At 58.8% G+C, this 19,091-nt stretch overlaps 1 protein-coding gene across 1 annotated transcript in view; it reads right to left on the reverse strand.

The window, feature by feature from the left end:
• Positions 1–1,864: 1,864 nt before the first annotated feature.
• LOC144955601 (uncharacterized) overlaps positions 1,865–19,091 on the reverse strand; it is a 37,768-nt gene continuing 20,541 nt past the window's right edge. The window contains exons 6-8 of the mRNA XM_078885773.1: positions 18,998–19,091; positions 10,019–10,180; positions 1,865–2,334 (exon numbers count right to left, since the gene is read on the reverse strand). The exon at positions 18,998–19,091 is cut by the window's right edge and continues 4 nt beyond it. Of these exons, the coding sequence (XP_078741899.1) occupies positions 1,865–2,334; positions 10,019–10,180; positions 18,998–19,091 (726 nt within the window). The remainder of the gene's footprint in view (positions 2,335–10,018; positions 10,181–18,997) is intronic.

A 19,091-nucleotide genomic window follows, 5' to 3' on the forward strand; every position in this document is an offset into this window, starting at 1 on the left:
ACAATACCTGCAGTCATAATGCAAACAAAACACACAACTCTGATAATGTATGTGCACTGTCCTTGAAGTTGATTGGTCCACACCCGAGACAGGTTTCCTTAGAGCCTAGTCTCACATGGTGTTGGACCAGATGACGCCAAAAGGCGCACAACTCAAAGACAGCGCACCACCAGAGTATGAGAGCTCGGGGTCAAGCATTTACACCATTGGTACCTCATTTGGCAGTAGCAAAATATGATCATTGTTTTTTACCCTTTTATTTGGCAAAACTGACACCTCTTTTACAAGGAGTCATGTTTGCATAGACCACAATACCTGCAGTCATAATGCAAACAAAAAACACAACTCTGATAATGTATGCACTGTCCTTGAAGTTGATTGGTCCACACCCGAGACAGCTTTCCTTAGAGCCTAGTCTCACATGGTCCTTGAAGTTGATTGGTCCACACCCGAGACAGCTTTCCTTAGAGCCTAGTCTCACATGGTCCTTGAAGCAGCCTTTTGGCGTCATCTGGTCCAACACCATGTGAGACTAGGCTCTAATGAAAGCTGTCTCGGGTGTGGACCAATCAACTTCAAGGACCATGTGAGACTAGGCTCTAAGGAAAGCTGTCTCGGGTGTGGACCAATCAACTTCAAGGACCATGTGAGACTAGGCTCTAAGGAAAGCTGTCTCGGGTGTGGACCAATCAACTTCAAGGACCATGTGAGACTAGGCTCTAAGGGAAGCTGTCTCGGGTGTGGACCAATCAACTTCAAGGACCATGTGAGACTAGGCTCTAAGGAAAGCTGTCTCGGGTGTGGACCAATCAACTTCAAGGACCATGTGAGACTAGGCTCTAAGGAAAGCTGTCTCGGGTGTGGACCAATCAACTTCAAGGACCATGTGAGACTAGGCTCTAAGGAAAGCTGTCTCGGGTGTGGACCAATCAACTTCAAGGACCATGTGAGACTAGGCTCTAAGGAAAGCTGTCTCGGGTGTGGACCAATCAACTTCAAGGACCATGTGAGACTAGGCTCTAAGGAAAGCTGTCTCGGGTGTGGACCAATCAACTTCAAGGACCATGTGAGACTAGGCTCTAAGGAAAGCTGTCTCGGGTGTGGACCAATCAACTTGCATTACGACCGCAGGTATTGTGGTCAATGCAAACACGACTCCTCGTAAAAAAAAAAAGGCTGTCAGTTTTGTTGCCAGATAAAAGGGTAAAAAAAAACAATTATCATATTTTTTTACTGCCAAATCAGGTACCAATGGTGTCCTTGTACTGGTGGCCAGTAAGAAAGGGGTTCACCCCCCCCTCCCCCCCCGATCATTACCTGCCCCCCCCCGTCCACCACCCCGTAACTCTGATAACCGTCAATGAACGCATCTCCAATAAAAAAAAAAAACATTGAAAAAAAGTTATTTTTCAAAAAAATTGAAAAAAAAAACTTAAAAAAAAAAATTTTCAGAAAAAAAACTTTTTCAAAAAAAAAAAACTTTTTGCAAAAAAAAAAACTTTAAAAAAAAAAACTTTTTGCAAAAAAAAAAACTTTAAAAAAAAAAACTTTCAAATAAAAAAACTTTTTCAAAAAAAAAAACTTTTTGCAAAAAAAAAAACTTTTGCAAAAAAAAAAACTTTTGCAAAAAAAAAAACTTTAAAAAAAAAAACTTTTTCAAAAAAAAAAACTTTTGCAAAAAAAAAAAAACTTAAAAAAAAAAAACTTTTTCAAAAAAAAAACTTACAAATTTTTTTTTTCAAAAAAAAAAAACTTTCAAAAAAAAAAAACTTTTTCAAAAAAAAAAACTTTTTCAAAAAAAACACGCGGCCCCCCCTCTCCCGGGGCCTTCCATCGCCCGCGGTCGCCCTCGCCACGCCGCCCGCTACCGCCGCTTGCGCCGCCACTGCGCGGCCTCACGCCCGAGGCCTTCGGCGGCCTCCCGCAGCCCCATGCGATCGAGTTCCACCGTCACCTCGTCCAGGCACTCCTGCGCCAACGTTTGTCCAACTTCGCCCGAATCTTCTTCCTCTTCCTCGCCGGCGTCGTAGTATCCGGCGTCGTAGCCGGTGCCGGTCGGCCTTGGCCCGCGGCGGTCCCCCCAGGAGGTCTTGCGCTGAGCTAGGGCCTGCATCATTGCGAATTTGGCGTCGCGCGCAGAGTGGAGGTGCGTAGCTTCTGCCTCGTCCGCGTCGGCTTCCGGGAGGCCCAGGCGACGGACGAGCTCGCGCCAGCGAGCGTGCGGCACGGCCGAGGCGATGCCGTAGAAGGTGGCCGCGCGGTCGAGAGGGGGTCGTGGGGGGGCGAGGTGGGGGGGGGGTGAGGAGGGAGCGGAAGTTGGTGATGAGCTGGTCACTGATTGGAGGGGCGGGGTTCGGAGGGGCAGGTACAGAGACACGCGCGCGCACGGGGGTTTAGACACGCACACGCACGGGTTTACACACGGAAATATACACACACACACACACGAGTATATACACACACACAGACAGACACACGCACAGACACACACACACAGACACACACACACAGACACACGCACAGACACACACGCACACACAGACACACACACACACAGACACACACAGACACACACGCACGCACAGACACACACACACACAGACACACACACACAGACACACACACACACAGACACACACACACACACACACAGACACACACGCGTGTGCCCATATGCCTTTGCCGTGTGTGTGTCCGTGCGTGTGTCTGTCTATGCGTGCGTGTCTGTGCGTGTGTGTCTGTCTGTGTCTGTGCACGTGTGTGTCTGTGTGTATCTGTGTGTGTGCGTCTGTGTGTGTGTGTGTCTGTGCGTGCGTGTGTGTCTGTGTGTGTCTGTGTGTGTGTGTGTCTGTGTGTGCGTGTGTGTCTGTGCGTGTGTCTGTGTGTGTGTGTCTGTGTGTGTGTGTCTGTGCGTGTGTCTGTCTGTGTGTGTGTATATACTCGTGTGTGTGTCTGTGCACGTGTGTGTCTGTGTGTATCTGTGCACGTGTGTGTCTGTGTGTATCTGTGCACGTGTGTGTCTGTGTGTGTCTGTGTGTGTGCGTCTGTGTGTATCTGTGTGTGTGCGTCTGTGTGTGTCTGTGTGTATCTGTGCACGTGTGTGTCTGTGTGTGTCTGTGCACGTGTGTGTCTGTGTGTATCTGTGTGTGTGCGTCTGTGTGTGTGTGTCTGTCTGTGTCTGTGCACGTGTGTGTCTGTGTGTATCTGTGTGTGTGTGTCTGTGTGTGTGTGTCTGTCTGTGTCTGTGCACGTGTGTGTCTGTGTGTATCTGTGTGTGTGCGTCTGTGTGTGTGTGTGTGTCTGTGTGTGTCTGTGTGTGTGTGTGTCTGTGTGTGTGCGTCTGTGTGTGTGCGTCTGTGTGTGTGTGTGTCTGTGTGTGTGCGTCTGTGTGTGTGCGTCTGTGTGTGTGCGTCTGTGTGTGTGTGTGTCTGTGTGTGTGCGTCTGTGTGTGTGCGTCTGTGTGTGTGTGTGTCTGTGTGTGTGCGTCTGTGTGTGTGCGTCTGTGTGTGTGCGTCTGTGTGTGTGCGTCTGTGTGTGTGCGTCTGTGTGTGTGTGCGTCTGTGTGTGTGCGTCTGTGTGTGTGTGTGTCTGTGTGTGTGTGTCTGTGTGTCCGGCAAAACAACCTCCTACCTCCTCGCGGTGCCGGACGGGCAACACTGTCGTGGGCAGTGCTGTGGGGGGAGGGCCAATGCCCATTGGCCTCTCCCCTCATGGCGTCTGTGACCACCACAGTGGCTAAACGGGGGCTCTGGACGGGTGCGAGGGGCTGGTAACCCCTCCACCTTCAATTAACCACCACTAAACTACGATTTAAACATAAACCTGTAATTAATAAGCTTGTGCCGGAGGCCCCGGGGGGTCAGGCTTTTATGACGTCTCCTGGCCAAACCCCATTTGGCGGAGCCAGGAGATTGAATTTTAACCCTCGGGGCTCCTCCAGTAACAACGAAAAACCATTGCGGATGGCCACGTGGAATGTTTCGAACGCTCACTGCGGAGGAGAGGCTGCCACTCCTCTGTCGGGAGCTGGACCGGTACCGCCTGGATCTCTGTGGCATTCAGGAGGTCCGGTGGACCGGTTCTGGCTCCTGCCACCATGAGGGGTGGACAGTCCTCTACTCGGGGCAGGAGACTGCCAAACAACAGGGAGTGGCTCTTCTTCTGAACAAAAGAATGAAGGGGGCGTGGGAGCGTGGCGGTGAGGTGTGGGAAGCTGTAAGCCCCAGGATACTTTGGGCTCGCCTTCCCATCAACCAGAGGCGAGGAGTGGTGGTCGTGGTTACTTACGCCCCCACCGAAGACGAACATCCGTGGAGGGATGCAGGCAAAGCCGATGAGTCAGACGCTTTCTATGACCTACTGTCACAGGTGCTGGCTAAAGTGGCCACTCGGGACAGAGTCATCTTGTTGGGTGACTTCAATGCCCGAGTTGGTCATGATGCTGGCACCTGGTCTGGAGTGATTGGAAGGCATGGGCCAGATCAGCTCAATAATAACGGTAGGAGGCTGCTAGATTTCTGTGCAGCCCATGGGCTTGTAATTACCAACACGCTCTTCCGGCATCGGCGCATCCACACAACATCATGGATGCATGCCGGGTCCAAGCAAGAACATCTGCTGGACTACGTAGTGACGGACCAGCGGATGCGAGCCCATGTCCTTGACACCAGGACCTACCGTGGAGCTGATCTGCCCTCTGACCATCGACTAGTCATCTGTAAGATGCGCCTGCCATTCTTCCACTCCGGTGGTGGGTGTACACCCAGGATCCCATTCCAACCAAAAGTGGCCTGGTCTAAGTTAGCTGATGAAAGTTGCAAGCGAGAATTTCATCATCGCTTGCAGCTGGGGTTGGCATCGTCCCCCACTCCACCTGATGTCGAGGGTAAATGGGCGAGGTTTAAGACTGTGACTCATGCAGCTGCAATGGCTGCTTTGGGTACGCGGTCCAGACCTCCCCGGGAACCCTGGCTGACGGAGGAGGTGTTCAGGTTAATTGAGAAAAAGCGACAGGCCCACTCTCATCGCCTACAGCATCCCACGTCAGAGAATGAGGAGGTTTACCGCAGCCTTCGCTCGGAGGTTCGGAGAGCCGTAAGGCGCTGTAAGGATGGGTGGTGGTCGCGGGTTGCTGAGGAGATGGAGTCTGCCTCAGTGGCCCGCGATCACAAATCACTATTTAACTCCATCAAAAAAGTAACCTGCAGCGCCACACCTATTACCATCATTAGAGGAAAAAACGGTAATCCAATCTCCGACCCCCAGGAACAGGTTTGCAGATTTGCTGAGCATTTCTGTGAGGTCCTGGGGGAGGGAAAATCTCTCAGCCAGGAAAACATCATGGCACAAAGTGGGGATAACCCTGCTGAGGCTGCGGTGCCTCAAATATTGGAAGAGGTCACCCCCTGTGAGTGGCTGGCTGAGGTACCGGCTGTTGAGGAAGTACTGAGGGCGATCCGGAGTCTGAGACCAGGGAAGGCACCGGGCAGAGATGATCTCCCAGGCGAAATGCTGAGGGAGGGTGGCGTTTGTGCACAGACTGCCCTATATGACATCATAACAACAGTCTGGACCACTGGACGGGTTCCGCAGGACTGGAAGGATGCCCTGGTGGTCCCCCTCTTTAAGAAGGGGGACCGCACAGACTGTAACAACTACAGGGGCATCTCACTCCTCAGTGTGCCGGGTAAGGTCCTGGCAAGGATTATTCAACATCGCCTTGCTAGGCATGCTGAGGAGAGGCTTGCGGAGCCCCAATGTGGTTTCAGGAAAGGGCGGTCCTGCACAGATGCCATATTTTCTGTCCGTCTGCTACAGCAGAGGTGTAGGGAATTCCAAAAAGACCTACATCTCTGCTTTATTGACCTGGTCAAGGCCTATGATACCATCAGTAGGACTGGGCTCTGGGTTGTTCTTCGTGCTTTCGGAGTCCCTGACCCTCTGCTCACGATCATTAAGGACCTTCATGATGGTGAGCGGGCCCGGGTAAAACTACGTGGCCGGGAGTCGGAGCCTTTCCCTGTACACCTTGGGGTGCGACAGGGATGTCCTCTGGCTCCCACATTATTTAACATCTATTTCGACTGCGTAGTTCGTGAAGCCTTCAATAGCTGTACCGGGGGAATTACCATTTGGTACAGATATAATGGGAGGCTGATCGACGCCCGGGTGCGATCAAGGGATGGCTCCCTATTGGTCAACCACGTTATGTATGCCGATGATTTGGTAATAGCTGCTCATTCAGAAGAGGAGTTGGAGACGCTGCTGCTGAGGCTGGAGTGTGCCACTAAGAGGTGGGGCCTTACCATCAGCCCCACCAAAACTAAGCACCTGCCTGGGTATTTTGTACCATCGGGCACTCCGCCCCCACAACTCCCAATCGGTGATGGGGCAGTTGTGGAGAGAGTAGAGAGTTTCCCATACCTGGGCAGTGTGCTCATGACCAGCTCCAGTTTATCAGCAGAGGTCTCACTCCGAATCAGTCGAGCGGCAATATCTTTTCATCGGTTGCGTAACGCTGTGTGGAAGCTACCTGGTCTGTCGCTCCGCACGAAGCTTCAGGTCTTCTCGGCCACGGTCATTCCCTCCCTTCTCTACGCTTGCGAAACGTGGACCCCCCTAGTGGAGCATCTTCGCCGGTTGGAAACATTTAGGCTGGCCTGCCTACGATCCATCCTGGGTTTGACCAGGCTGGATTGTGTGAGGAGCTCACAAGTCCTTGAAAGATCTGGGCAAAGTCCCATCAGTGAGCTCCTCCGGCAGGCAAGGCTGCGTTGGCTGGGTCATGTAGCCCGCATGCCCAGCCACCGCATGCCTAAACAGCTTTTGTTCGGCCGGATCGAGGGGGCTAAACGGGCGCGGCACGGGCTAGAGAAGAGATGGAGTGATGTGGTACAGGAGGACGTGGAGCTGAGTGGACTTGCCGATGACTGGTACCAGCGGTGTCAAGATCGGCCTCAGTGGAGGAGGCTCGTGAAGGACGCTACTGGGCAGTTGGAGGCAGTCGCCCTCCAACAACAACGGAGGGCGGAGGAGCGACGCTCACAACAACGAGCGGAGCGCCGGGTGGCTAAAGCACAGCAAGTTGGCACAGTAGGGGGCACAGGTGGTGCATCAGCCAGTCATCTCGGTCATCTCGGTCAGTCGACCCGTGGCACCTGGGTCTGCCCCGTGACCTCCTGCCAGCGGGCGTTCGACACTTCACGTGGCCTCAAGGTGCACATGGCCTGGCACAAGCGTCGTGGTGACGTCACCGCCACTTAGTGGCGAATGGCGGTTGTTGTTGTTGTTGTGTGTGTGCGTCTGTGTGTGTGTGTCTGTGTGTGTGCGTCTGTGTGTGTGCGTCTGTGTGTGTGTGTCTGTGTGTGTGTGTCTGTGTGTGTGTGTCTGTGTGTGCACGTGTGTGTCTGTGTGTATCTGTGTGTGTGTGTCTGTGTGTGTGTGTCTGTGTGTGTGTGTCTGTGTGTGTGTGTCTGTGTGTGCACGTGTGTCTCTGTGTGTCTGTGTGTGTGTGTCTGTGTGTGTGCGTCTGTGTGTGTGTGTGTGTGTCTGTGTGTGTGTGTCTGTCTGTATCTGTGAGTGTGTGTCTGTGTGTGTGTGTCTGTCTGTATCTGTGTCTGTGTTACCGTTGTGGAGGAGGGAGACGTTGCTAGGTGACTGAGAGGTGTAGGATTCACGGTCACAGCCACCTGCATTGTCTGCACACACACAGACACACAGTGAGACACACACAGACACACAGACACACACAGACACACAGTGAGACACACAGTGAGACACACACAGACACACACAGACACACACAGACACACACACACACACCCACCCACACACCCACACACCCACCCACACACCCACCCACACACCCACCCACCCACCCACACCCACCCACACCCACCCACCCACCCACACCCACCCACACCCACCCACACCCACCCACCCACACCCACCCACACACCCACCCACACGGCCACTGTGAACCCCACCCACCCACACGGCCATTGTGAACCCCACCCACCCACACCCACCCACACACCCACCCACCCACACGGCCGCCGTGCACCCCACCCACCCACACACCCACCCACCCACACGGCCGTCGTGCACCCCACCCACCCACACACCCACCCACCCACCCACCCACACGGCCGCCGTGCACCCCACACACCCACACACCCACCCACCCACACGGCCGTCGTGCACCCCACCCACCCACACACCCACCCACACGGCCGTCGTGCACCCCACCCACCCACACACCCACCCACCCACACGGCCGTCGTGCACCCCACCCACCCACACACCCACCCACCCACACGGCCGTCGTGCACCCCACCCACCCACACACCCACCCACCCACACGGCCGCCGTGCACCCCACCCACCCACACACCCACCCACCCACACGGCCGCCGTGCACCCCACCCACCCACACACCCACCCACCCACACGGCCGCCGTGCACCCCACCCACCCACACACCCACCCACCCACACGGCCGTCGTGCACCCCACCCACCCACACACCCACCCACCCACACGGCCGTCGTGCACCCCACCCACCCACACACCCACCCACCCACACGGCCGCCGTGCACCCCACCCACCCACACACCCACCCACCCACACGGCCGCCGTGCACCCCACCCACCCACACACCCACCCACCCACACGGCCGTCGTGCACCCCACCCACCCACACACCCACCCACCCACACGGCCGTCGTGCACCCCACCCACCCACACACCCACCCACCCACACGGCCGCCGTGCACCCCACCCACCCACACACCCACCCACCCACACGGCCGTCGTGCACCCCACCCACCCACACACCCACCCACCCACACGGCCGTCGTGCACCCCACCCACCCACACACCCACCCACCCACACGGCCGTCGTGCACCCCACCCACCCACACACCCACCCACCCACACGGCCGCCGTGCACCCCACCCACCCACACACCCACCCACCCACACGGCCGTCGTGCACCCCACCCACCCACACACCCATCCACCCACACGGCCGTCGTGCACCCCACCCACCCACACACCCACCCACCCACACGGCCGTCGTGCACCCCACCCACCCACACACCCACCCACCCACACGGCCGCCGTGCACCCCACCCACCCACACACCCACCCACCCACACGGCCGCCGTGCACCCCACCCACCCACACACCCACCCACCCACACGGCCGTCGTGCACCCCACCCACCCACACACCCACCCACCCACACGGCCGTCGTGCACCCCACCCACCCACACACCCACCCACCCACACGGCCGCCGTGCACCCCACCCACCCACACACCCACCCACCCACACGGCCGTCGTGCACCCCACCCACCCACACACCCACCCACCCACACGGCCGTCGTGCACCCCACCCACCCACACACCCACCCACCCACACGGCCGTCGTGCACCCCACCCACCCACACACCCACCCACCCACACGGCCGCCGTGCACCCCACCCACCCACACACCCACCCACCCACACGGCCGTCGTGCACCCCACCCACCCACACACCCACCCACCCACACGGCCGTCGTGCACCCCACCCACCCACACGGCCGTCGTGCACCCCACCCACCCACACGGCCGTCGTGCACCCCACCCACCCACACGGCCGTCGTGCACCCCACCCACCCACACACCCACCCACCCACACGGCCGTCGTGCACCCCACCCACCCACACGGCCGTCGTGCACCCCACCCACCCACACGGCCACCGTGCACCCCACCCACCCACACACCCACCCACCCACACGGCCGTCGTGCACCCCACCCACCCACACGGCCGTCGTGCACCCCACCCACCCACCCACATACCCACCCACCCACCCACCCACCCACATACCCACCCACCCACACGGCCACCGTGCACCCCACCCACCCACCCACCCACACCCACCCACCCACCCACCCACACGGCCGCCGTGCACCCCACCCACCCACACACCCACCCACACACCCACCCACCCACACGGCCGCCGTGCACCCCACCGTACCTGTGCACCAGACGTGTCTCCAAGCGTGGCGCATTCCCCATTTGTTGCGCGCACAAAGCAGCAGCGTGAGCAGCGTGAGCAGCACGAGGATGACAACTCCACCGCAGATGGTGAGCAGCAGCTCCAGGTTGGGCTCCGGGATGGGGACAGTGGTCGCCACGGCTACGGGCAGGGGTGACACGCTCGCTCGCTCACTCGCTCATCCACTCGCTCGCCCACTTCGCTCACTCGCTCGCTCGCTCGCCCACTCGCCCACTCGCTCATCCACTCGCTCGCTCGCCCACTCGCTCACTCGCTCGCTCACTCGCTCACTTCGCTCGCTTGCTCGCTCACTCTCTCATCAACTCGTTCGCCCACTCACTCATCAACTCGCTCACTCACTCATCCACTCGCTCGCTCACTCACTCATCCGCTCGCTCACTCACCAACTCGCTCGCTCGCTCACTCACCAACTCGCTCGCTCGCTCGCTCACCAACTCGCTCGCTCGCTCGCTCACCAACTCGCTCGCTCGCTCATCCGCTCGCTCGCTCACTCACTCATCCGCTCGCTCGCTCACTCACTCATCCGCTCGCTCGCTCACTCACTCATCCGCTCGCTCGCTCACTCACTCATCCGCTCGCTCGCTCACTCATCCGCTCGCTCGCTCACTCATCCGCTCGCTCGCTCGCTCACTCACTCACTCATCCGCTCGCTCGCTCACTCATCCGCTCGCTCGCTCACACACTCACCCACTCACTCACCCACACACTCACCCACTCACTCACACACTCACTCACTCACCCACTCACTCACCCACTCACCCACTCACTCACACACTCACACACTCACACACTCACACACACTCACTTACTCACCCACTCACTCACCCACACACTCACTCACCCACTCACACACTCACCCACTCCCTCACTCACACACACTCACTCACCCACTCACTCACCCACTCACACACTCAAACACACTCACTTACTCACTCACTCACTCACCCACTCACCCACCCACTCACTCACCCACTCACTCACCCACTCACCCACCCACTCACTCACACACTCACCCATCCACCCACTCACCCATCCACTCACACCACCACACTCACCGCTGCTCACCACCCCCACAATCATCACCACTACAATCACCACCACCACCACCACACTCACCACCACCACCACGCTCACCACCACGCTCACCACCGCCACTCACCACCACCACCACCACACTCACCACCACACTCACCACCACACTCACCACCACACTCACCACCACCACCACACTCACCACCACGCTCACCACCGCCACTCACCACCACCACCACACTCACCACCACCACCACGCTCACCACCACCACCACACTCACCACCACGCTCACCACCACACTCACCACCACCACCACACTCACCACCACCACCACACTCACCACCACACTCACCACCACGCTCACCACCGCCACTCACCACCACCACGCTCACAACCACCACCACCACCACGCTCACCACCACCACCACCACCACGCTCACCACCACCACCACGCTCACCACCACCACCACCACCACACTCACCACCACCACCACACTCACCACCACCACCACCACCACGCTCACCACCACCACGCTCACCACCACCACCACGCTCACCACCACCACCACGCTCACCACCACCACCACACTCACCACCACGCTCACCACCGCCACTCACCACCACCACCACACTCACCACCACCACCACGCTCACCACCACACTCACCACCACCACGCTCACTCACTCATCAACTCGTTCGCCCACTCACTCATCAACTCGCTCACTCACTCATCCACTCGCTCACTCACTCATCCGCTCGCTCGCTCACTCGCTCATCCGCTCGCTCACTCACCAACTCGCTCGCTCACTCACCAACTCGCTCGCTCGCTCATCCGCTCGCTCGCTCACTCACTCATCCGCTCGCTCACTCACTCATCCACTCGCTCACTCACTCATCCACTCGCTCGCTCACTCGCTCATCCGCTCGCTCGCTCATCCACTCGCTCGCTCGCCCACTCGCTCACTCGCTCGCTCACTCGCTCACTCGCTCGCTCGCTCGCTCACTCGCTCGCTTGCTCGCTCACTCTCTCATCAACTCGTTCGCCCACTCACTCATCAACTCGCTCACTCACTCATCCACTCGCTCACTCACTCATCCGCTCGCTCGCTCACTCACTCATCCGCTCGCTCACTCACCAACTCGCTCGCTTCGCTCACTCACCAACTCGCTCGCTCGCTCACTCGCTCACCTCGCTCGCTCACTCGCTCACTCGCTCGCTCACTCGCTCACATCGCTCGCTTGCTCGCTCACTCTCTCATCAACTCGTTCGCCCACTCACTCATCAACTCGCTCACTCACTCATCCACTCGCTCGCTCACTCACTCATCCGCTCGCTCACTCACCAACTCGCTCGCTCGCTCACTCGCTCACTCGCTCGCTCACTCGCTCACTCTCGCTCGCTCACTCGCTCACTCGCTCGCTTGCTCGCTCACTCTCTCATCAACTCGTTCGCCCACTCACTCATCAACTCGCTCACTCACTCATCCACTCGCTCGCTCACTCACTCATCCACTCGCTCGCTCACTCACTCATCCGCTCGCTCACTCACCAACTCGCTCGCATCGCTCACTCACCAACTCGCTCGCTCGCTCATCCGCTCGCTCGCTCACTCACTCATCCACTCGCTCGCTCACTCACTCATCCACTCGCTCGCTCACTCACTCATCCGCTCGCTCACTCACCAACTCGCTCGCTCGCTCACTCACCAACTCGCTCGCTCGCTCACCAACTCGCTCGCTCGCTCATCCGCTCGCTCGCTCACTCACTCATCCGCTCGCTCGCTCACTCACTCATCCGCTCGCTCGCTCACTCACTCATCCGCTCGCTCGCTCACTCACTCATCCGCTCGCTCGCTCACTCACTCATCCGCTCGCTCGCTCACTCACTCATCCGCTCGCTCGCTCACTCACTCATCCGCTCGCTCGCTCGCTCACTCACTCACTCATCCGCTCGCTCGCTCACTCATCCGCTCGCTCGCTCACACACTCACCCACTCACTCACCCACACACTCACCCACTCACTCACACACTCACTCACTCACCCACTCACTCACCCACTCACCCACTCACTCACACACTCACACACTCACACACTCACACACACTCACTTACTCACCCACTCACTCACCCACACACTCACTCACCCACTCACACACTCACCCACTCCCTCACTCACACACACTCACTCACCCACTCACTCACCCACTCACACACTCAAACACACTCACTTACTCACTCACTCACTCACCCACTCACCCACCCACTCACTCACCCACTCACTCACCCACTCACCCACCCACTCACTCACACACTCACCCATCCACCCACTCACCCATCCACTCACACCACCACACTCACCGCTGCTCACCACCCCCACAATCATCACCACTACAATCACCACCACCACCACCACACTCACCACCACCACCACGCTCACCACCACGCTCACCACCGCCACTCACCACCACCACCACCACACTCACCACCACACTCACCACCACACTCACCACCACACTCACCACCACCACCACACTCACCACCACGCTCACCACCGCCACTCACCACCACCACCACACTCACCACCACCACCACGCTCACCACCACCACCACACTCACCACCACGCTCACCACCACACTCACCACCACCACCACACTCACCACCACCACCACACTCACCACCACACTCACCACCACGCTCACCACCGCCACTCACCACCACCACGCTCACAACCACCACCACCACCACGCTCACCACCACCACCACCACCACGCTCACCACCACCACCACGCTCACCACCACCACCACCACCACACTCACCACCACCACCACACTCACCACCACCACCACCACCACGCTCACCACCACCACGCTCACCACCACCACCACGCTCACCACCACCACGCTTACCACCACCACCACGCTCACCACCACCACCACGCTCACCACCACCACGCTTACCACCACCACCACACTCACCACCACCACCACGCTCACCACCACGCTCACCACCGCCACTCACCACCACCACCACCACACTCACCACCACACTCACCACCACACTCACCACCACACTCACCACCACCACACTCACCACCACGCTCACCACCGCCACTCACCACCACCACGCTCACAACCACCACCACCACCACGCTCACCACCACCACCACCACCACGCTCACCACCACCACCACGCTCACCACCACCACCACCACCACACTCACCACCACCACCACACTCACCACCACCACCACCACCACCACCACGCTCACCACCACCACGCTCACCACCACCACCACCACACTCACCACCACCACGCTCACCACCACCACCACACTCACCACCACGCTCACCACCGCCACTCACCACCACCACCACACTCACCACCACCACCACGCTCACCACCACACTCACCACCACCACGCTCACCACCACCACCACGCTCACCACCACCACCACCACCACACTCACCACCACCACCACGCTCACCACCACCACCACGCTCACCACCGCCACTCACCACCACCACCACACTCACCACCACCACCACACTCACCACCACGCTCACCACCGCCACTCACCACCACCACCACACTCACCACCACCACCACGCTCACCACCACACTCACCACCACCACACTCACCACCACCACCACGCTCACCACCACCACCACCACCACACTCACCACCACCACCACACTCACCACCACGCTCACCACCGCCACTCACCACCACCACCACACTCACCACCACCACCACGCTCACCACCACCACCACCACCACACTCACCACCACCACCACACTCACCACCACCACCACCACCACCACCACGCTCACCACCACACTCACCACCACCACCACGCTCACCACCACACTCACCACCACGCTCACCACCACCACCACGCTCACCACCACACTCACGCTCACCACCACGCTCACCACCACCACCACCACCACCACACTCACCACCACGCTCATCACCACCACCACGCTCACCACCACCACCACCACAACGCTCACCACCACCACCACCACGCTCACCACCACCACCACCACCACCACCACACTCACCACCACCACCACCACGCTCACCACCACCACCACGCTCACCACCACCACCACCACCACGCTCACCACCACCACCACCACACTCACCACCACCACCACGCTCACCACCACCACCACCACCACCACGCTCACCACCACCACCACCACACTCACCACCACGCTCATCACCACCACCACGCTCACCACCACCACCACGCTCACCACCACCACCACCATGCTCACTACCACCACCACCACCACCACCACGCTCACCACCACCACCACTATGCTCACTACCACCACCACCACCACCACACTCACCACCACCACCACCACACTCACCACCACACTCACCACCACACTCACCACCACACTCACCACCACCACACTCACCACCACCACACTCACCACCACACTCACCACCACACTCACCACCACACTCACCACCACACTCACCACCACACTCACCACCACACTCACCACTACTCACCACTACACTCACCACCACACTCACCACCACCACACTCACCACCACACTCACCACCACACTCACCACCACACTCACCACCACACTCACCACCACACTCACCACCACACTCACCACCACCACACTCACCACCACACTCACCACCACACTCACCACCACACTCACCACCACCACACTCACCACCACACTCACCACCACACTCACCACCACACTCACCACCACACTCACCACCACACTCACCACCACACTCACCACTACTCACCACTACACTCACCACCACACTCACCACCACCACACTCACCACCACACTCACCACCACACTCACCACCACACTCACCACCACCACACTCACCACCACACTCACCACCACACTCACCACCACCACACTCACCACCACACTCACCACCACCACACTCACCACCACACTCACCACCACACTCACCACCACCACACTCACCACCACACTCACCACCACACTCACCACCACCACACTCACCACCACACTCACCACCACACTCACCACCACCACACTCACCACCACACTCACCACCACACTCACCACCACACTCACCACCACACTCACCACCACACTCACCACCACACTCACCACTACTCACCACTACACTCACCACCACACTCACCACCACCACACTCACCACCACACTCACCACCACACTCACCACCACACTCACCACCACACTCACCACCACACTCACCACCACACTCACCACCACCACACTCACCACCACACTCACCACCACACTCACCACCACACTCACCACCACCACACTCACCACCACACTCACCACCACACTCACCACCACACTCACCACCACACTCACCACCACACTCACCACCACACTCACCACCACACTCACCACTACTCACCACTACACTCACCACCACACTCACCACCACCACACTCACCACCACACTCACCACCACACTCACCACCACACTCACCACCACCACACTCACCACCACACTCACCACCACACTCACCACCACACTCACCACCACACTCACCACTACTCACCACTACACTCACCACCACACTCACCACCACCACACTCACCACCACACTCACCACCACACTCACCACCACCACACTCACCACCACACTCACCACCACACTCACCACCACCACACTCACCACCACACTCACCACCACCACACTCACCACCACACTCACCACCACACTCACCACCACCACACTCACCACCACACTCACCACCACACTCACCACCACCACACTCACCACCACACTCACCACCACACTCACCACCACACTCACCACCACACTCACCACCACACTCACCACTACTCACCACTACACTCACCACCACACTCACCACCACACTCACCACCACCACACTCACCACCACACTCACCACCACCACACTCACCACCACACTCACCACCACACTCACCACCACACTCACCACCACCACACTCACCACCACACTCACCACTACACTCACCACCACCACACTCACCACCACACTCACCACCACACTCACCACCACCACACTCACCACCACACTCACCACCACACTCACCACCACACTCACCACCACACTCACCACCACACTCACCACCACACTCACCACCACACTCACCACTACTCACCACTACACTCACCACCACACTCACCACCACCACACTCACCACCACACTCACCACCACACTCACCACCACACTCACCACCACACTCACCACCACACTCACCACCACACTCACCACCACACTCACCACCACACTCACCACCACCACACTCACCACCACACTCACCACCACACTCACCACCACCACACTCACCACCACACTCACCACCACCACACTCACCACCACACTCACCACCACACTCACCACCACCACACTCACCACCACACTCACCACCACACTCACCACCACCACACTCACCACCACACTCACCACCACCACACTCACCACCACACTCACCACCACCACACTCACCACCACACTCACCACCACACTCACCACCACACTCACCACCACCACACTCACCACCACACTCACCACCACACTCACCACCACACTCACCACCACCACACTCACCACCACACTCACCACCACCACACTCACCACCACACTCACCACCACACTCACCACCACACTCACCACCACCGCTCACCACCACACTCACCACCACACTCACCACCACACTCACCACCACACTCACCACCACACTCACCACCACACTCACCACCACCACACTCACCACCACACTCACCACCACCACACTCACCACCACACTCACCACCACCGCTCACCACCACACTCACCACCACACTCACCACCACCACACTCACCACCACACTCACCACCACCACACTCACCACCACACTCACCACCACCACACTCACCACCACACTCACCACCACACTCACCACCACACTCACCACCACACTCACCACCACACTCACCACCACCACACTCACCACCACACTCACCACCACCACACTCACCACCACACTCACCACCACACTCACCACCACACTCACCACCACACTCACCACTACTCACCACCACACTCACCACCACACTCACCACCACCACACTCACCACCACACTCACCACCACACTCACCACCACACTCACCACCACACTCACCACCACTCACCACTACTCACCACCACACTCACCACCACACTCACCACCACCACACTCACCACCACACTCACCACCACCACACTCACCACCACACTCACCACCACACTCACCACCACACTCACCACCACCACCACCACGCTCACCACCACACTCACCACCACACTCACCACCACACTCACCACCACCACCACCACGCTCACCACCACACTCACCACCACACTCACCACCACACTCACCACCACCACCACCACGCTCACCACCACACTCACCACCACACTCACCACCACACTCACCACCACCACCACCACACTCACCACCACCACCACCACGCTCACCACCACACTCACCACCACACTCACCACCACACTCACCACCACCACCACCACACTCACCACCACCACCACCACGCTCACCACCACACTCACCACCACCACCACCACCACACTCACCACCACCACCACCATGCTCACTACCACCACCACCACCACCACCACACTCACCACCACCACCACCATGCTCACTACCACCACCACCACCACCACACTCACCACCACCACCACCATGCTCACTACCACCACCACCACCACCACACTCACCACCACCACCACCACCACCACCACGCTCACCACCACCACCACCACACTCACCACCACCACCACCACCACACTCACCACCACACTCACCACCACCACCACCACCACACTCACCACCACACTCACCACCACCACCACGCTCACCTCTGCTGGTGGTGATGTCTCCGCTGAAGCTCTCAGTCGGTGAGCGACAGCCGAGGTCAGAGGTCAAATTGCAGCCACGTGACCCCAGGTTCAC

This window comes from Lampetra fluviatilis, unplaced genomic scaffold (genome assembly GCF_964198595.1).
Source record: "Lampetra fluviatilis unplaced genomic scaffold, kcLamFluv1.1 SCAFFOLD_168, whole genome shotgun sequence".
NCBI lineage: Eukaryota > Metazoa > Chordata > Hyperoartia > Petromyzontiformes > Petromyzontidae > Lampetra > Lampetra fluviatilis.